General features: G+C 45.0%; 1 protein-coding gene across 4 annotated transcripts in view; it reads right to left on the reverse strand.

Moving 5' to 3' along the window:
- Nucleotides 1-874: 874 nt before the first annotated feature.
- LOC104650448 (myosin light chain kinase, smooth muscle-like) overlaps nt 875-20,959 on the reverse strand; it is a 64,677-nt gene continuing 44,592 nt past the window's right edge. The window contains exons 4-8 of one of the 4 annotated variants that reach the window (XR_012518760.1): nt 13,084-13,132; nt 12,026-12,191; nt 8,434-8,452; nt 6,878-7,368; nt 875-3,359 (exon numbers count right to left, since the gene is read on the reverse strand). Coding sequence is in view for 1 of the 4 variants with exons in the window: in XM_074404189.1 (XP_074260290.1) it covers nt 7,316-7,368; nt 8,434-8,452; nt 12,026-12,191; nt 13,084-13,132 (287 nt within the window). In the remaining 3 variants the exon portion in view is untranslated. Of the gene's footprint in view, nt 7,369-8,433; nt 8,453-9,427; nt 12,192-13,083; nt 13,133-20,959 lie in introns of all 4 variants that reach the window. The other 3 variants (XR_012518761.1, XR_012518762.1, XM_074404189.1) reach the window with 3 other exon arrangements.

Below are 20,959 nucleotides of genomic sequence, written 5' to 3' on the forward strand. Positions count from 1 at the left end.
CAGTGAACAAGTAGGGGAACTAGATTTTTGGTTTATGCACGCAGAAAGCTTTTCACAGCCTGCTGCCATTCATTTGTAAAGAGGCCACTCTGCTGGCATTTGTCAAAATCCTGCAGTCCTTGCATATCTGGAGAATCCTGGATGATCTGGGGATGACCACTGTCCACAGGCAAGATCTGGGGATGAAGGAATTCTAGTCACTGGCTATCACCTGCATTTCTGAGGCCTCTGTGGAGGGGCTGCCAGGTATTGGTGTAGGCACCTGACCAACAGGTGTGCCTTAGGATGGGACGGGGAGGCTGGAGGCCTGAGGACTGCAGGTGCATCTTCCAGGATAACAAGAATTCTCTGGCCACTGGAGTTTGTTCTGGGTATGCACATGGGATGAAGGTGTGTCAGTCTGTTCCTGCTTTTATGCAGAGTAAATGATACTGACAAGAATGAATAATAATTATCTTTGTGCAGAAGAAGGGGTTTTTCGGACAAAGCACTAGCAGCTGGAGATGGAAGATGAAATAAAATAGAATGTTAGTGTAGCAGGTTAAATGCAAGGGAGGAATTTCCTGACACTGTCTAACTGAGGTGGTTTGATGTCGGTCTGTAGGAGGCCAGGCTGAGAGGCATAGGTTAGATTATTCTGGATCTATCAGTCAATAAGTATAACAGGATACAATCAAGATAATATAATTTTACAGGGAAATGATAATAACACAATTCAGGAAAGTTGCTTTCTTCTAAAACAGAGGTAAGAGTAGGAGAGGGAGGAACACATAGATGTTAGTGGTAGTGGTCTAGCTCTTGGGGTGGATGGTGGATTCATGGGTGTTTGTTATATTTCAGTAAAACAATCTGTCTTCAATATTATAATAAAATCTTTTATTATATAAAATCTTTTATCAATTAGGTTACATTGTTTTCTGCTGTTTTCTTGTACAAATGAAAATTGACTATATCTTTTCTCATCATTTCCCTTTTTCTACTAGGTAATTCTCATCAACACACAAACATATTCTAATTTCTCCCATCATTTTCCTCTTCAGCTTTGACCCATTTCTCTTCTTCCTTTTATTGCCAAGTTCTTTAAAAGAATTGCCCATACTTGCCACCTCTAATTTCTCTCTTCCTAATCTCTTTTGAATCTATTTAAACCAGGCTTTCATTCCCATCACTCCACTGAAATGACTTGTCAAGGTCCCCAATGACGTTCTGTTAAATCCAACATCATCTCTTAGCCTCAGCTCAACCTATGAGCAGCATTTGACCCTGTTGATCAACTTCACATGCTTGAAGCAGTTTTTCCTTGTATTCCAGGACAAGCGTGAATGCTTGTTTTTGTTTTTTTTTTTTTCCTTCCTCATTGGCTCTTCTTTCTCAGTCTCTTTTGCTTGCTCTTCCTCCTCTCCCTGACATTTTGATCTTGGAGTACCCCAGGATTTACACTTGGGCTTCTCTATCTACATGCACTGTCTCTTTGATCTCATTCAGTCTCATGTTTTGAATATCAAATTTATGTCTTCAGCCCTAATCCTTTCCTAAACATCACAATATAATATCCACTGTCTACTCTGCCCCTCTGGATGTTAATAGGCTTCTCAGGCTGAGTACCCGACAACTGCACTCCAAGATTCCTCTCCAAACCAGCTTATCCAGGCTTCCCCATAGCAGCAAATGCCAACTGTAAATTCCAGTTGCTCAGGCTAAAAAACCTTGGCATTATCCTTGACTGCTTTTTCCCCCACACCTTAAATCCACTCAGAGCAAATGCTATTGGCTGTATCTCCGAAAGTCATTCAGAATTAGAGCACTTCTCTCCACGTCCTTCACCTTGGTCCAAGCAAACCTCATCTCTCACCTGGACCATTGCAGTGGCTTCCTAACCCATCTCCTGTTTCTGCCCTTTCCCTCCTGTGACCTGTTCTCATCACAGCTGCCTGATCACTTTTTTGGAAACCTAAGACTGATCATGTCATTCCTCTATTTAGAATTCTCAGTGGCTCCCACTTTATGCAAGTAAAAGTGAAAGTAACCCACAAGCCCTTAAACTCTCTGAACACATCATTTTCTCTTTTCTCCTTCACTACCCTCCAGCCATGCTGGCCATCTTAGTATCCCTCAGAAAGGCCAGACCCTCTCCCGCCTCAAGGCTTGCACTTGCATTTCCTCTGCCTGGAACACGATTTCCTCAGATATCCACATGGTTCACTCCTTAGCACCTTTGGCTTGTATCCAAATGTGACCTTCTGAGGGAGTCTTATCTGACTCTTTTAAGTGGAACACCAATATCCCTTCCGACGCCTCCCTTGCTTTACAATCATTACATACTATGTATTTTTAAATTTTTGTTTTATTAATTTCTCTATATTTTTTCACTGGAGGGCATGGGGTTTTGGTTGTTTTAGTCACTGCTGTATTCTGGAGCTAGAACAGAACTATGCACATAGTGGACACCATAAATATTTGTTTACTGAATTAAATTCTCTTTTGTTTTCTCTCTTTCCACTTTGCTTCCCCTTCCTTCCTTATTCCAAGAGGCCCTTCTGAAAAGTGATACTTCAGTGTCGTTTCAGCTTTGCATGTTCAGTATCTTAGGGACTGAAGTTCTATTTGGCCTAATAATGACAGGTCTGGCACCACAGAGTGAGAATCCTGACTGTCTTGTCTACCATGTCAACATTATAGTAAATATCAACTGCCTCATACTAGCTATGAGCTCAGAAAGTCAGTTCTTTCTATCCTGTGTGCCTCCTGACTGCAAGTAATCCACTTGCCTTGGCCTCCTAAAGTGCTAGGATATAGGCATGAGCCACCACACCCAGCCTCCACATAACCTTAATCACAGGAGTGACTGCTCCTCATATTCACAGGTCTCACTAACACTTAACAGGGATGATGAGCTTATACATAGGGCATGTACACCAGGGGGTGGAAATGTTGGAGGCTGTTCCTAGAATCCTGCCTACAACAATATGCCTCTTTGTGAGAGAAAATGATGAGAAGGTCCATCATCTCTCTTCAGAGTTGGAACCAGTGAGGTGACAAGAACAACCACTCATTGTGGTTGTGGATTCCCTCCTCTTCCTGCGGCCTCTGTGTGTAGTCTTTTTCCAGAACCTAGGCGAGCAACACCTCCTATAGCCACTCAATTAAGAAGAACAAACCACAAAATTCCACACAAGTAAAAATGTCTACCCAATCAAATTCTATTTCTTTAAGGACTTGAGTGATTGGAGGAAAAAAAAGAGAATATTTACCACTGGCAGGTGGGGTGAGTTGCGTGGACAAGATTTCTCCCTTCTTGACACCTGTGTCTTCTGTGGCTGCTCTGATTCTCCTTTGGACTGCCCTGGCCCATTTGGCACCTTCGCATACATTAGAAAAGGGTGGTTACTCAGGGGTAGATGTAGCCCCTTGGGCATATGACCTGACAAGTAGGGTAGGAGCTGAACTTCAGCCCACTCTCACCCTCAGAAAACTGCTTGGTTTTCCTGCCTCCTGAGCCTTCTATTTCTGTTCCATGTTATTCATCTTCTAAATAATGCACAACACTCCCTTGCTCCCCACCATTACCAAAGGAAAAATAAAAAAAGAAAAACTTCAGTCCTTGGTTTTCTCCCTGTCTTCCCTTCATTCTTATGAGAGCAAGGAAGTCCAGGAGATTCATTCTATCCTCCTATGGATAGAAGTTTTCCAGCTAGTTCTCTGCATGGATGACTCAAATCTATACCTAAAGTCTTAACCTCCCTGCTCAACTCAGTCCCTTGTCCAAATGTCCTGGATCTCATTCAAACAAGCTCACAAAGGGCACATCATCTTCCCCAAGGGTGGCCCCATATTGCTGTCAGTGGAGACATCCTCCTCCCTGTTATTTCACTACAAACCTAAGAATCACCCTTAGCCACTCCTCTCTGCCTCTTCTCACACAGCCCATCTGCTTCTCACCTACAGGCCCCGTGCCTTTGTCTGTTTCTTGCCAGTCTCACTGCTCCACACTGATCTAAGCCCATAGCATCTTACATTCACCTTGTGTTTCAATGATTTTCTGATCATGGTCTCCTTCATTTCCCCTCCCGGTAGTTCTCAACTTGGGGGTAGTTTTGCATCCCTAGGGTACATTTGGCAATGTGTGATGACGTTTTTTTTTTTATCATCACAACTGGGAGTGGACTGCTGTTAGCATATAGAGGGTAGGGGCCAGGGCTGTTGCTAAACATCCTACAAAGGGGAGGACAGTCCCCCAAACAAATAATTATCCTACCCCAAATGTCAGTTGTGCTGTGACAAAGAAACTCTGACCTATGTCAATTCCTACAAGCTTCCTGAATGTTAAAGCCTTACTCTTCTTAAGAAAATGCACTGTATACTTATTGCCTCCTCACTGGAAAAAAAAATATTTCCCCTTTCCTATATCCACATGTCTACTTCTGCTTAAGATGATCTCCCCCTTCCTTTTCTATGCCAGTGTATCCTCCCTTTCTCTTAAGGCCCATTGCAAGCTCTCCAGCCTGTGTACTGGGCTAGTCTGCATTTGTCTCACTAGGTCCACTCTCTAGCCTCCCTTCTCTAGCCTGGTGTCCGCACCAGAATTGTATCCCCTGGGCTTCCTTGCTCTCTAGTAGCTGGTTGGATTTGGCCTGTTGGCGGTATCAGCAGGTGGTCATACATTGGGTATATATTTCCCAATATATGACCAAACTGAGCTTCTTGCTTTGCCTCCGTAGCCTCAGCTACTGTCTAGCACTCTGTCTTCCATGGAACCAATTCTCATTTGGCTCCAATAACATCATTCCCTCCCTTTCCCTTTCAGGTCTAGGGGTGGTAACGGCTTCCAGAGTTTCTAGTCCCTAAGTTCACCACTGATTGGTTCACTCAACTCTGCCCATTCTCTGGTAAATATTTCCGTAGTTAAACTCTCTTGAGTAAGCCATCTGCTTCCTGCTGGATCCTCAATGATGCTCAGTCACTTAAGGATTCTCTCTTCTCTTGGCTCTCATACAAAACGTACAGTTGGGACCACTCCTCTGTCATTCAGCATGTACGACCTGATACTGCTGTGATCCACTTACATCTAGTATTTTCATGGTTTCTAACCGTGTTGCAAACTCCTGTGGGTCAGGGCTATCTAATGCAACATTTCCACACTCCTCACATAGTGTCTCCTCAATCATTGTTTACCAATGAAAATTATAATAGAATTGCTGGCAAGATGGCTGAATAGGAACAGCTCCGTGGCACAGCACCCAGCAAGATTGATGTAGAAAGCGGGATATCTCCGCATTTCCAACTAACGTACCTGGTTCATCTCATTGGGACTGGTTGGACAGTGGGTGCAGCTCAAGAAGGGTGAGCTAAAGCAGGATGGGGAGTTGCCTTACCCGGAAAGCCCAAACTCTAGCCAAGGTAAGCCACTAAGGACTGTACCCTGGACTCTGTCCCAGATGCTGTGTTTTTCCCATAGTCTTCACAACCCACAGACCAGGAGATTCCCTCTGGTGCCTACAACGCCAGGGCAGTGGGTTTCCAGCACAAGACTGGGCGGCTGTTTGGGAAGGCACCAAGCTAGTTGCAGCAGTTTTTTTTTTTTTTTTTTTCCATACCCCAATGGTACCTGCAATGCCAGTGAGACAATTGTTCACTGCCCTGGAAAGGAGGCTGAAGCTAGGGAGCCAAGTGATCTGGCTTGGTGGGTCCCACTTCCACAAAGACTACCAAACTAATTTCCACTGGCTTGAAATTCTCACAGCTGACACAGCAGTCAGAGCTCGACCTGGGATGTTTGAGCTTGATAGGGGGAGGGCCATCTGCCATCACTGAGGCTCGAGTAGGTGATTTTAACATCACAGTTTTAACAAAGCTGCCAGGAAGTTCCTACTGGGTGGAGCCCACAGCAGCTCAGCAAGGCCTCTGCAGGCAGATTGTGTAACTAGATTCCCTCCTCACTGGGCGGGGCACTTTTGAAAAAAGGCAGCAGCTTGTCAGGGACTTATAAATAAAGCCCTCACCTTCCTGAGACAGAGCACCTGGGAAAAGGGGCAGTTGTGGGTACAGCTTCAGCAGACTTAAACGTCCCTGCCTGACAGCTCTGAAGAGAGCAGTAGATCTCCCAGCACAGCATTTGAACTCTGACAAGGGACAGACTTCCTCCTCAAGGGGCTCCCTGACCCCCATGTATCCTGACTGGGAGACACCTCCTAGTAGGGGCCAACATATGCCTCATACAGGTGAGCTCTGGCTGGCATCTGGTGAGTACCCTTCTGGGACAAAGCTACCAGAGGAAGAAACAGACAGCAATCTTTGCTGTTCTGCGGTCCCCGCTGGTGATTACCAGACAAGCAGGGTCTGGAGTGGACCTCCAGCAAATACCAGCAGACCTGCAGCAGAGGGGCCTTACTGTTAGAAGGAAAACTAACAAACAAAGAAATAGTTTCAACATCAACTGAAAGGACATCCTCACCCTCAACCACACTCTGCAAGACGAAATCTCCAAGACAGAGTCAGGGCCTCAGGGAGGAGGAATACAGGGTGATGGGCTGGGTCTCCAGGTCGGCCAGGCAAGGGGAAGAAAGAGTGGAAAAGACTGTGAGGTTTGTTTTTTGATGCTGGCGATGATGAGGGTGTTTCTTCTAGGGTGGTAAGAACTAGGGCCCAGGGCCAGTACTCTTATCCAGTAGCAAACAATGGGCTGCTCTTAGGGGTCTCTCCAGAATAAAGGAACATTTCTACAGTGAGTCCAAGGCTTCTGTAAGGTGGTTTTCTAGATGAGCTATTTGGAGAAGATGAGTGGATATAGGAGGTGCAGACCAGCTGGGTGCTGAAGGAAGGGAGTGGCCACCAAGGGGCTACATTCTGGCAACTGGTGACCCTAATTAGCTCTACTCACCTTCACACCTGAACTTGACAGTTTGATTTTCCCTGACCTCCTGGCTTTGGGAATGCTGCATCCCTCTGGCCCTCCAGGGGGATTCTCCTGGTAGCAACCTTGCTCACGATGTCTTGGCTTCCCAGGCCAGGCTGCCTGGTAGGGAAGGTGGCTGGATGGGGAACAGCTGGCCTCTTCCTTTCTTCTCCAGAAGGTGATAGGGCCCCCAGGACTGGTGCTTTTGGTTCCGGCTGAACGCTTGCGGCCTGCAGAGTGATGGAGCTGGAAGTTTTCTGAAGGACGGGGTCTGCGGGGCTATTATGGGCGAGTCCCTCAGGGGCTGAGGCTGGTGTTTTGGGGCCCAGGTTGGGGAGCCACCTCTCTGGGGACTGGAGCAGTTCTTGCTCTTGGCTGCAGCCTCCAGACTGTCCAGTTTCAATGCTTTTGAGATTGTATTGGTCACCTCCCTCCTGATGTCTGAATTGGTGGCTTTTGTTTCTCTCCCAAATGATCTGTGTGGTGGGGAGGGTGAGGAGAGGGGAGAATAGAATGATTATATGGTTGCTCACAAACATGACTCATCACAAGCACGGGTTCCAGGGATCACAAAAGCCCACAGCTTACGAGCAAGTAAGAGCATCTTTCTCTGCAGTTTACCCTTTCCCAAGCCAGAGCACAAGTAGTCATTCCCAACACATCCCTGTCCTGCAGCCCTGCCCAGAGCCCTGCTTTCCCTACACTTCTCTTCTCCACTGGTGCCTTCCTACTTCAAACCCCACCACCGGTGTCCCATGTCCACTCTGCCCTCTCTAATCTATTTTCTATACAGCAACCATAGTTGATTTTTGAAAACATAAATCATGTCTTTTCAAGCCCAAGGATTTTGTAACAGTTTTCCCACTACATTAAGAATGAAACTGAGCCCCACAATATGGCCCACAGAAATGCCAGCACCAGCTGCTCCTGACTCGTACAAGACCCTGTCCTGCCACCCACTAGGCTGCGGTCACACTGGCGTCCTTCTGGGTCCCCATGGTCCTGCCTCTTGGTTCACGGCTTGTACACGCTATCCCTGCTGTTTGGCGCACACTCTCTGAGCTTTGCTTCACCAGCTAACATTCCTCTGCACAGGTCTGAGCTCAAATACCAAATTCCCAAAATGGCTTCCCTGCTCCTCTATTCTCATCAGCACCCTCCTGGAACAGACGTTTTCCAGTGGTAACGTGTGTTCTTGTGGCTCTGTCTAAGCTAGGAAAGAGGTTCCTGCTGGGTCTGGGCCAGAAGGGTAAACAAATTCTGCCCTGGAATGAGGAAGGCAGCCTTCTCAGAGCAGTCAGGACACTAACCAGGGAAGAGACTGCGTAGATACTGAGAAAAGTGGAGACACTGAGTTTTCCAGTCTCAACACCCGTGTGTCATATTACAATAGGAGAACAAGACAAAAAAACAACACCCTCCAAACAGCCAGTTCTTCTGCCCCATAAGATGATTCAGAAATTCAGGGCATTTCTCAATAGCATCCCTTCTTTCCTTGCAGGACATTTCATGATAGAAAACATAACAAAGCCTAGACCTACCTATTAGCACTGTCCAAACCTGGAAAAAGTGGAAAGAGTGGAAAGACTGTTAGTAGAATGCTGTACACATCAAGCACTCCCTCCCCAAGCACTTCCCCATCACCGTGGTCCCACCCTGCCGGCTCCTTCCAGCTTCTCTGGTGCTGAACATCTTTGGCCTGTAAATTCCCTCCCACCCCCCAGCCCTGGAGTACACTGTCAAAGCTTCAGGTGCTGTCCCTTGGGCTTTTTAATAGTGGCTGGTGCCAGCGGACCCTGAAGGCATGGAATCTGTTTCTGTTCACTAAACAGAAGGAAACAAAAACCAATCCATGGACAAACTAACATCTACTGAAAATTCCAAACCCAAATGCTGTAATTTATCATTGTACAGAGAAGCATACTTTTAATTTTCTCCAGTTCTTCCAAGAAAAAACATTATATATATATATAATATATACATATATATTTTTTATATATATGTATATATTATATATATATTTTATATATATGTATATATATAGTATATATTTTATATATATTATATATATTTTTTATATATATGTGTGTGTATATATATATATATATTCCTGCTATATTCTTTTTCAACTTTTATCATGGTAAATTTCAAAACATACAATAATAGAAAAATTTAATAAACCCTGAAAGCTATCACCATGATTAAGGAGATAACATTTTGCCAGTCTTATCTATTCATTTTTGTTTTATTTACTTTTGAGTATTTTGAAACAAATCCCAGGCAATATATTTTGTCATGAGATCCAACAGGAGGGATCAGTTTTTAACTCAATGCCAGGGCAGGTACAGGGAGAGTGCCTGACCCATTGCTGTGGGTACCTGGTGGCAGCTCCTTATCCAGCACTGAGTGACCAAGTCAAGTTCTCTGGTCAATACCAGGATTTCTTGTTTTAATGATGTCAAACGAAACAGAGAATACTAACATGCACTGCACATAGTACGAGTCAGGAGGATTTCCTGAAACTTGGGGGTTTACCTGCATATACACATTCTGGGTTGCAATGTACTCTGAAATATATTTCTTTCTGTAGATCGTGAAAAATACCTGGGCCAGAAAAAGTAACAAGAGCAAGGAGGGATCATTTCTGAGAAGAAGGAGATGCAGAAGAGAAAAATCAGAAGAAAAGAGGAGGAGAAAGAAGGATGAAGGACTGAAAGCCACTTCCCTTCCTGCCCCGGGTTCCTGCTCCAGTGAAGTGAGTGCAGCCCCTTCCCCACACTCCCTCCCCAGGCTGGACTTGAGGAACCGAGGAACTCTAAGGGGGAGACATGTTCAACCAGACTTCCAAGGAGGAACTGACAGGGCTGACGACTCAAGGAGAAAGAGGCAGGGTCAAAAGGAGGCTGGAAAGTCCAGTCTGGGTGTGAAGGAAAACGGGAACCCTGGATAGAGGGAGTCAGACTGAAGCATCACCTGACTTGAAGGGCAGAGTAAACTATGAGTAAATTTTCGGAAGCTTAAATATGAGATGATGGCAAGATATTAGCAGCATTCATTCTTCCAGCTGGCAATCACAGATACAAAAGGGAGTCCGGATGAGAAGAAAGCACTGAGGACATGGTGGGGAAAGTACGAGAACACAGGGAAGATGGCAGCCAAGCACAGGGCATCTGCCCCGAGGTCTGTGCTGCCCCTGCTCACCCTTTCTTGTCAAAGACCCACCCCTGGTGGCTGGGTGTGGTGGCTCCCAGCACTTTGGGAGGCCAAGGCAGGCAGATAACTTGAGGTCAGCCTGGCCAACATGATGAAACCCCATCTCTACCAAAAACACAAAAATTAGCTGGGCATGGTGGCACGTGCCCACAGTCCCGGCTACTCAGGAGGCTGAGGCAGGAGGATCGCTTGAATCTGGGAGGCAGAGGTTGCAGTGAGCTGAGGCCACACTACTGCACTCCAACCTGGGCCACAGAGCAAGACTCTGAGGGAAAAAAAACTGCCTCTGGGGACTGCCTGGGTGTGTGAAGGGGTCACGTGGTACACAGGTGCAGTGAACAAGCAGCTACTCTAGGAGGGTGTGGCACCAGGGAGGGTTCGTTCTGCACTGGCCCTCCATTGGCCGATACCTTGGATGGAAAGCTCAGCTGACATCGAGACCTTCCCTGACCCGTTCACCACCAGGCACGTGTACACTCCCGTATCATCTTGGTTGACTCAATGGATTTCCAGAACCTGCATCCCATTCTTCTCAGACATAGACACACGGGCACTCGGCTGCAGTGGAACATTCCCCAGTGGATGGCAATGGGGTAACTCGGTCACACAAATCTGCTTACCTTCTGGCTGTGTCCTCCCGCCTCCTGCCAATCCTGGTGGGACGGACTCCAGGGCCTGGGCAGCAGTGCCCTCTGCTCTGGGCTCTGTCAATGTGCTCAGAGAGCCGACTTTGGACAGTTCAGGGACCCTGACCTGAGGTCTATGGATGTGGTGTGGTGCTCTGTCCTGCTTAGAGCAGATGCCTGGAAACTGTTTCAAAGGAGCCTGAGTTTGAGGCAGGAAGTGCTGTATTCCTCACTTCAGTTTTTCCTTACCTCGCTATTCCTTTTAGTCTTTTCCGAGGGGAGTTCAAGACAGTTAGGAAGCAGGTAAAAGGTGTCAACACCCACTTTGACCCAGGGATTCCATCTCTGAAAAACCTGTTCTCCCTGGCCATGACTACCTGTTCCCCACAGATCCTCACTGCCCTGTTTAACACCCACCCCAACCCCACGCCACTGCTTCCCTGCCCCCCACCCCTCCCACTTCTACTTCACTTCCCCCAGCCCTGAATGGTTTATAAATCTCTTCCACATGGAGCCTCCAACAATATTTTGAGTTAGATAGTATTATTTTTGTCTCACAGATAAGGGAACCAGGGTTTTAAGAAACCAAATAACTTGTTCAGCTTCACAGGCTTTATGAACCAGGAAGCTGTAGCTTGACACCTAGTACCCTAACTTCACAGTCCACTCTCTTGAGATTTCCAGGCTTGTCTTGACTCAGAAGTTTTTCACTATTTTGTGACTGTGAGAATTGTCAAAACACTGTGATCTGAGTAACAGAGGGAGAGTTGTAATAGGGACAGGAACATGTATCACTAACGAATGTACAGAGAACCCCTGAGAACCGCCTGAAACAGCAGAAACAGAATGGAAAGACTCCTACTAGTTGGAAGGCTCTAACCCTGAATTTGCAGGGTCCATAAGGCTGTGATGTGGTTTGGTTGTGTCCTCACCCAAATCTCATCTTGAAATCTAGCTCCCATAATTCCCACATGTCATGGGAGGGACCCAGTGGGAGGTAATTGAATCATGGGGCAGGTTTTCACATGCTGTTCCCATGATAGTGAATAAATCTCACATAATTTGATGGTTTTATAAAGGAGTTCCCTTTCACATGCTCTCTTGCCTGCCACCATATAAGGCATGACTTTGCTCTTCATTTGCCTTTTGCCATGATTGTGAGGCCTCCTCAGCCATGTGGAACTGTGAGTCCATTAAACATCTTTCCTTTACAAATTACCCAGTCTCAGGTATGTCTGCTAGCAGCATGAGAACAGACAAGCTGGATCAGGGTCAGGGCAGACAGAAACCTCACCTTGAGCCAGGTGACCTGCAGTTGGGGCCGGCCAGTGATCTTGCAGGAGAATCGTCCCATCTGTCCGTCTTTGACCACAACTCGGCCCAGCTTGGTAGCAAACTTTGGTGGGCACTCCCCCCAGATGCTAGGACGGGTCTCCACTGCTGGAGCTGAAAATCTATCCCTGTAAAGACATTGGCAGAGAATCTAGTCCCAGACAAGGCAGAAATTGGACCCTCTTCTTTCCACCCCACCCAAAGGCACTAAGTTGGGGTCAGAAACCATCAAAGGGTAGCATTCCCAATTTTATGCCTCAGAAACTTTCTCATGTTCTCTCTGGAAAAATGTGTGGGACCAAGACTGATTTCCTCTACCTCTTGGGCATACAGCTAGACTTCATTTACTAGCCTGCCTTGCAGTTAGGTATGCCTGAATTCCACCGAGCTCTGGCTGAAAGCTGGGGTTTTGACCAGGAGCCCATGAGCAGAAGAGCGGTATGCCACTTCCAGGGCCAACTCATAAGAACCTCCTGTGAGGGTCCACACAGAATCTCGTCCACTCTAGTGGTGAGATGCAGAAGGCCTAGCAGGGGCTCAAGGGCCTAGGAGATGAAGCTATAAAATGGAAGAAGCCTGGGCTCCTGGAAGATAATGTGGAAGGTGCTCCACTTGTTCCAGGATATCTGAATTGAACTTTCCTTGAGCAAGAAACAAACTTTCATTGGGTTGAGCCACTGTGATTTGAGGCTTGTCCATTACAGCAGCTGCTGTTACCCGCCTCTTCTAAGTTTGCTTATTTCAATCTTCTGACTACTGCCTTGATTGTTAGAGTCCACTGCAGACTATGGCCACCTCTCCCACCTCCTTAGCATTTAGCGGCTGGGCCAGTCAAAGGGGCCAGTCACAGAGGCAGCCAGGTCAGGAGGTGCTGCGTGTGAATGACACATCTCATTGCACTATGCCCTTCGGTTAATATAACCAAGGAGAGCCAAGAAGACTTACTCCCCAGACCTATCCTGCTCAAGTCAGCAGGAAAGCGATCCAACCCTTACTCTCTCTTGAATATCCAGGACTTACCCCAAGGTTTTGGAAACAACAGGTTGACCAAGCTGCTTAGCAAAACTTCCTGCAAGAAAAAGGGCTGATCAGTCAGGTCTGAGCCACCAACTTGGAGCAATGAAAGTAAAAAAGATTCAACAGCAGGGGTGGGTGGGATAGTAATGGTGATCATTAATCTTGACTGAGCGTGGGCTGTGTCATTATGGGTATTATGGTAGGTGTTTATGTACATCATCATGTGAATTTCTTGCAGTACTTTTATGAAGCTGATATTACATTATCTTATTTTTTAAAAATTTATTTTACTTTAGGTGCATACTATAATCTGGCATTTCTCCTCATGTTATCCCTTCCCACTCTACCCCACTGTCTCTCCCCTACCCCCACAACTGCCTCCAGTGTGTGATGCTCCTCTCCCTGAGTCCACATGTTCTTGTTGTTCAACACCCACCTATGAGTGAGAAGATAAGGTGTTTGACTTTCTGTTCTTGTGTCAGTTTGATGAGAATGATGGTTTCCAGATTCATCCAAGTCCTGAAAAAGGACACGAACTCATAGTTTTTTGTGCCTGCGTAGTATTCCATGGTGTATATGTACCACATTTTCTTTGTCCAGTCTATCATTGATGGGTATTTGGGGTGGTTCCAGGTATTTGGGGTGGTTCCAGGTCTTTGCTATTGTACACAGTGCTGCAATGAAAATACATGTGCATGTGTCCTTATAGTAGAACTATTTATAGTTCTTTGGATATATACCCAGTAATGGGATTGCCAGGCAAAATAGAATTTCTGTTTCTAGATCCTTGAGAAATCACCACACTGTCTTCCACAATGGTTGAACTAATTTACACTCTCACCAACTGTGTAAGAGTGTTCCTATTTCTCCACATCCTCTCCAGCGTCTGTTGTCATTTTTTAATGATCACCATTCTAACTGGCTTGAGATGATATCTCAATGTGGTTTTGATTTGTATTTCTCTAATGACCAGTGATGATGAGCATTTTTTAAAATATTTGTTGGCCTCATATATATCTTCTTTTGAAAAGTGTCTGTTCATATCCTTTGCCCACTTTTGAATGGGGTTGTTTGTTTTTTTCTTGTATATCTTTTTTAGTTCTTTGTAGATTCTGGATATTAGCCCTTTGTCAGATGGGTATATTGAAAATTTTTTTTCCCATTCTGTTGGTTGCCAATTCATTCTAATGATGGTTTCTTTTGCTGTACAGAAACTCTGGAGTTTGATTAGATCCCATTTGTCTATCTTGGCTTTTATGGCCATTGCTTTTGGCCATTGCTTTTATGGCCATTGCTTCATGTTTTAATCATGAAGTCCTTGCCTATGCCTATGTCCTGGATGGTTTTACCTACGTTTTCTTCTAGTGTTTTTATGGTGTTAGGTTTTATGTTTAAATCTTTGATCCATCTGGAGTTAATTTTAGTGTAAGGTGACAGGTAGGGGTCCAGTTTCCACTTTCTGCACATAGCTAGCCAGTTTTCCCAACACCATTTATTAAACATGGAGTCCTTTTCTTGCTGCTTGTTTTTGCTTCGTTTGTCAAAGATCAGATGGTTGTAGATGTATGGTGTTTCTTCTGGGGTCTCTGTTCTGTTCCATTGGTCTATGTCTCTGTTTTGGTACCAGTACCATGCTGTTTTGATTACTGCAGCCTTGTAGTATAGTTTGAAGTCTGGCAGTGTGATGCCTACAGCTTTGTTCTTTTTGCTTAGGATTGTCTTGGCTATGCGGGGTCTTTTGTGATTCCATATGAAGCTAAAAGTGGTTTTTTTCCAGTTCTGTGAAGAAGGTCATTGGTAGCTTGATGGGGATAGCATTGAATCTATAGATTACTTTGGACAGTGTGGCCATTTTCACGATAATTATTCTTCCTAACCATGAACATGGAATGTTTCTCCATCTGTTTGTGTCCTCTCTTATTTCATTGAGCAGTGGTTTGTAGTTCTCCTTGAAGAGGTCCTTTACGTTCGTTGTTAGTTGTATTCCTAAATATTTTATTCTCTTTGTAGCAATTGTGAATGGCAGTTCGTTCTTGATTTGGCTCTCTTTAAGTCTGTTATTGGTGTATAGGAATGCTTGTGATTTTTGCACACTGATTTTGTATCCTGAGACTTCGCTGAAGTTGCTTATCAGTTTCAGGAGATTTGGGGCTGAGATGATGGAGTCTTCTAGATATACAATCATGTCATCTGCAAATAGAGACAATTTGACTTCCTCCTTTCCTAATTAAATACCCTTTATTTCTTTTTCTTGCCTGATTGCTCTGGCTAGAACTTCCAATACTATATTGAATAGGAGTGGGGAGAGAGGGCATCCTTGTTCAGTGCCAGATTTCAAAGGGAGTGCTTCCTGTTTTTGCCCATTCAGTATGATATTGGCTGTTGGTTTGCCATAAATAGCTTTTATTATTTTGAGATACATTCTGTCAATACCTAGTTTATTCAGGGTTTTTAGCATAAAGGGCTGTTGAATTTTGTCAAAGGCCTTCCATGCATCAATTGAGATAATCATGTTGTTTTTGTCTTTGGTTCTGTTTATGTGGTGAATTACATTAACAGACTTGTGTATGTTGAACCAGCCTTGCATCCCTGGGATGAAGCCTACTTAATCATGGTGGATAAGCTTTTTCATGTGCTGCTGCAATCGGTTTGCCATTATTTGATTGAAGATTTTTCATCTCTGTTCATCAGAGATATTGGCCTGAAGTTTTCTTTTCTTGCTGAGTCTATGCCAGGTTTTGGTATCAGAATGATGTTTGTCTCATAAAATGATTTGGGAAGGATTCCTTCTTTTTGTATTGTTTAGAATAGTTTCAGAAGGAATGGTACCAGCTCCTCTTCATATGTCTGGTCAAATTTGGCTGTGAATCCATCTGGACCTGGGCTTTTTTTAAGAGGTAGGCTCTTAATTGCTGCCTCAACTTAAGACCTTGTTATGGGTCTGTTTAGGGTTTCAACTTTTTCCTGGTTTAAGCTTTGGAGGATGCAGGTGTCCAGGAATTTATCCATTTCTTCCAGGTTTACTAGTTTTTGTGCATAGAGTTGTTTGTAATAATCTCTGATGGTAGTTTGTATTTCTGTGGAATCTGGTCATAGCCCCTTTATCGTTTTTATTGCATCTATTTGATTATTCTCTCTTTTCTTTTTCATTAATCTGGCTAGTGGTCTGTCTATTTTGTTGATCTCTTCGAAAAACCAGCTTCTGGATTTATTGATGTTTTGAAGGGCTTTTTGTGTCTCTATCTCCTTCAGTTCTGCTCTGATCTTAGCTATTTCTTGTCTTCTGCTAGGTTTTGAGTTTTTTTGATCTTGTTCCTCTAGCCCTTTCAATTTTGATGATAGGGTATGAATTTTAGATCTTTCCTTGCTTGTCATGTGAGCATTTATGGCTATATATTTTCCTCTTGACACTGCTTTAAATGTGTGCCAAAGATTCTGGTATGTTGTGTCTTCATTCTTGTTGGTTTCCAAGAACATGTTTATTTCTGCCTTCATTTCATTGTTTATCCAGTTGACATTCAAAAGCCAGTTGTTCAGTTCCCATGAAACTGTGCAGTTCTGAATTAGTTTCTGAATTCTGAGTTCTAACTTGATTGCACTGTGGTCTGAGAGACTATTTGTTATGATTTTCATTCTTTTGCATTTGCTGAGGAGTGATTTACTTCCAATTATGTGGTCAGTTTTAGAGTAGGTGTGATGTGGTGCTGAGAAGAATGTATATTCTGTGGATTTGGGGTGGAAAGTTCCATAAATGTCTGTTAGGTTTGCTTGGTCCAGGTCTGAGTTCAAGTCCTGAATATCCTTGTTAATTTTCTGTCTGGTTGATCCATCTAATATTGACAATGGGGTGTTAAAGTCTCTCACTATTATTGTGTGGGAGTCTAAGTCTCTTTGTAAGTCGTTAAGAATTTGCTTTTTGTATCTCAGTGCTCCTGTATTGGGTGCATATATATTTAGGATCATTAGCTCTTCTTGTTGCATTTATCCTTTTACCACTATGTAATGCCCTTCTTTGTCTCTTTTGATGTTTGTTGCTTTAAAGTCTATTTTATCAGAGATGAAAATTGCAACTCCTGATTTTTTTTTTTCTCTTCATTTATTTGGTAAATCTTCCTTCATTCCTTTATTTTGAGCCTCTGTGTATCCTTGCATGCGAGATGGGTTTCCTGGATGTAGCACACCAATGGGTTTTGGTTTTTATCCAATTTGCCAGTCTGTGTCTTCTGATTGGTGTGTTTAGGCCATTTACATTTAGGGTTAATATTGTTATGTGTGAATTTGACCCTGCCATTTTGATGCTAGCTGGCTGTTTTGCCCGTTAGTTGATGCAGTTTCTTCATTGTGTTGATGCTTTTTATCATTTTGTATGTTTTTGGAGTGGCTAATACTGGTTGTTCTTTCTATGTTTAGTGCCTCTTTCAGGAGCTCTTGTAAAGTAGGCCTGGTGGTGATGAAATCTCTGAGTACTTGCTTATTCGTAAAAGATTTGATTTCTCCTTCACTTATGAAGCTTAGTTTGGCTAGATATGAAATTCTGGGTTGAAAGTTCTTTTCTTTAAGGATGTTGAATATTGGCCACCACACTCTTCTGGCTTGTAGGGTTTCTTTTTTTTTTTTTTTTTTTTTTTGAGATGGAGTTTTGCTCTTGTTAACCCAGGCTGGAGTGCAATGGCACGATCTCAGCTCACCGCAACCTCCGCCTCCTGGGTTCAGGCAATTCTCCTGCCTCAGCCTCCTGAGTAGCTGGGATTACAGGCACACGCCCCCATGCCCAGCTAATTTTTTGTATTTTTAGTAGAGACGGGGTTTCACCATGTTGACCAGGCTGGTCTCGATCTCTTGACCTCGTGATCCACCCGCCTCGGCCTCCCAAAGTGCTGGGATTACAGGCTTGAGCCACCGCGCCCGGCGTAGGGTTTCTGCTGAGAGATCAGCTGTGAGTCTGATGGGCTTCCCTTTGTGGGTAACCAGACCTTCCTGTCTGGCTGCTCTTAGCATTTTCTCCTTCATTTCAACCCTGGTGAATCTGACAATTATGTGCCTTGGGGTTGGTCTTCTTGTGGAATATCTTTGTGGTGTTCTCTGTACTTCCTGTACTTGAATATTGTCCTGCCTTGCTAGGTTGGGGAAGTTTTCCAGGATAGTATTCTGAAGAGTATTTTCCAGCTTGGATTCTTTCTCTCCATCACATTCAGGTACACCTATCAAACGTAGTTTAGGTCTTTTCACATACTTTCATATTTCTTGGAGACTTTGTTCATTAGTTTTTACCCTTTTTCCTCTAATCTTTCCTTTTTGTTTTATTTCATTGAGTTGATCTTTGTCCTTTGATATCCTTTCTTCTGCTTGGTCAATTCGGCTGTTGAACGAAGTTCTCATGCTGTGTTTTTCAGCTCCATCAATTCGCTTATATTCCTCTGTAAGTTGTTTATTCTTGTTAGCATTTCATCAAATCTTTTTTCAAGGTTCTTAGTTTCTTTGCATTGGGTTAGAACATGTTCTTTTAGCTCAGAGAAGTTTCTTATTACCCTCCTTCTGAAGCCTATTTCTATCAATTCATCACACTCATTCTCCATCCAGCCTTGTTCCTTTGCTGGTGAGGAGTTGTGATCCCTCGTAGGAGGAGAGGTTTTCTGGTTTTGGGTGTTTTCATCTTTTTTGCACTTGCTTCTTCCCATCTTTGTGGATTTATCCACCTGTCATCTTTGTAGTTGTTGACTTTCAGATTGGCTCTCTGAGTGGATGTTCAGTTTGTTGATGATGAAGTTATTTCTGTTTCTTAGTTTTCCTTCTACCAGTCAAGCCCCTCTGCTGTAGGACTGCTGAGGTCCACTCGAGGCCCTGCTTGCCTGGGGATCATCTGCAGCAGCTGCAGAACAGTAAGGGTTGCTGCCAGGTTTTTCTTCCACTATCTTTGTTGCAGAAGGATACCCGCCAGATGTCAGTCCGAGCTCTCCTTTGTGAGATGACTCTTTGGATATAGGGGGGTCAGGGAGCTGCTTGAGGAGACAGTGTGTACTTTATAGGAGCTCAAGTGCTGAGCTGTGAGCTCCGTTGTTCATTCCAAGCTGCTGAGCAGGCACATTTAGGTCTGCTGCAGCAGAACTCATGAAACCCCCCTCCCTTTTTTCCCACAGGTGCTCTGTCCCTGGGAGTTAGGGCTTTATTTATGAGTTTCTGTTGTTCTGCTGCCTTTTTTCAGGGCTACCCTGCCCAGTGAGGAGGCAGCCTAGTCACTGTCCACCTGCAGACGCTTTGCTAAGTTGCTGTGGGCTCTGCCTAGCTGCTGTGTGAACTTCTCTGCAGTCCTGTTTTTACAGGTCTAGTTAGGACTGCCTCGGCAATGGCGGCCCACCTCTATGATTGCGTACTCTCTCTGTAATGGCGGGCTGCCTCTGCAATGGCCCACTGCGTCAGCAATGACAGACTACCTCCCTAGTGGTAATGGCTGATGCCCCTCCCCCAGAGAGCTGGACCATCCTGGGTTCAGCTTTGCTTGCTGTGAAACTCAATCCAGAGTGTTTCAGATTGTTGTTTTTTTGTGGGGGTGGGACCAGCTGAGCCTGATTACCTGGCTCCCTGCCTCAGGGCCCTTTTTTTTTTTTTTTTTTTTTTTTTTTTAGTTGAATGGCTGATTCTGTCTCCCAGGTATTCCAGTCAGCTGTTAAAAAGGTGGCAGGATCTGTGTGATTTCCCATGCAGTGACCCCCTGCGCTGGCTGAAACAGTTACACTGAGATTTGTGGCACTTTTTTGCCAGGGAATCTCTTGGTCTGGCTGTTTCAGTCTCCTTTTTTATCAGCTGAATGGGTGAGTCTGTCTCCCAGGAACTCCAATCGCCATCTAAAATGACACCTGGACCCATGTATTTTGTATGGAGAACCGCCACACCAGGGTACCAGCCAAAATAGCCATGCTGGGCAAGACAGCTGTGCTGGCCAAAACAGTTAATGCTGGCAACCCATGGAGCTTCTCTGCCTGGAAATCTCCTGGTCTATGGGCAATAAAAATCTGTCTGGAAGTGTGGCGTCCACTCATCCTCCACAGTTTCGCTGGGAACTGCAATCCTGAGCTGCTTCTAATCAGCCATCATGGATCCATCTTCCAACTCCCCTTTTTTAGATCATGTACGGCAACTTTCTGAGGTTGCCATGGCATTTGTAAACTATCATGGTGCTGGTGGCAGTGTAGCAGTGGGGACATCCAGAGGTCACTCTCTTGGCCATCTTGGTTTTGGTGGGTTTTGGACTGGCTTTAAATTGCATTCTGTTTTATCAGCAAGGTCTCTGTGACCTGTATCCTGTGCTGACCTCCTATTTCATCCTGTGACTTAGAATGCCTTTAACACCTGGGAATTCAGCCCAGTAGGTGTCAGCCTGCTTTTACTCAGCTCCTATTCAAGATGAAGTTGCTGTGGTTCACATGCCTCTGGTAGCTGGGCTCCTCGGGATCTCCTGACATTCTGTGCCCTCTGTCCCCAGCTCCTGGGCCCTCCACACTCACCACCATTGCTGTCTTCCTGAGCCTCCTCCCTCTGAATTTCTTCATGAGCAAGAAGAGGAATCACTATCAGGTTCAGCTTTTGGGAAAGGGAAGGACCAGGCAGGAAGTAGGGAGGAAGACACAGGCCCTGGTATGGGCAATGGGGAGGTGAGAGCTGAGTGGGAGCTGGCAGGTTTGGCTTTGTTCTTGTCTTTTGAGTTGCCCATTGTGCAGACCTGCCCGGCTCCTTCCCCATAGCAGTGAATGGTGGCTCCTCCCTCCAGTGTTCAGGCCCCAGGCCCTGGGTCAGATCAATTCCTTTATCTCCTGCACCCCATCTGTCAGCAGATTTGCTTGGTGTCACTTTGAAAATGCATCCAGCAGCGAGGCCCTGACTC

The sequence above is a fragment of the Saimiri boliviensis genome, chromosome 8 (genome assembly GCF_048565385.1).
Source record: "Saimiri boliviensis isolate mSaiBol1 chromosome 8, mSaiBol1.pri, whole genome shotgun sequence".
NCBI classification, from domain to species: domain Eukaryota; kingdom Metazoa; phylum Chordata; class Mammalia; order Primates; family Cebidae; genus Saimiri; species Saimiri boliviensis.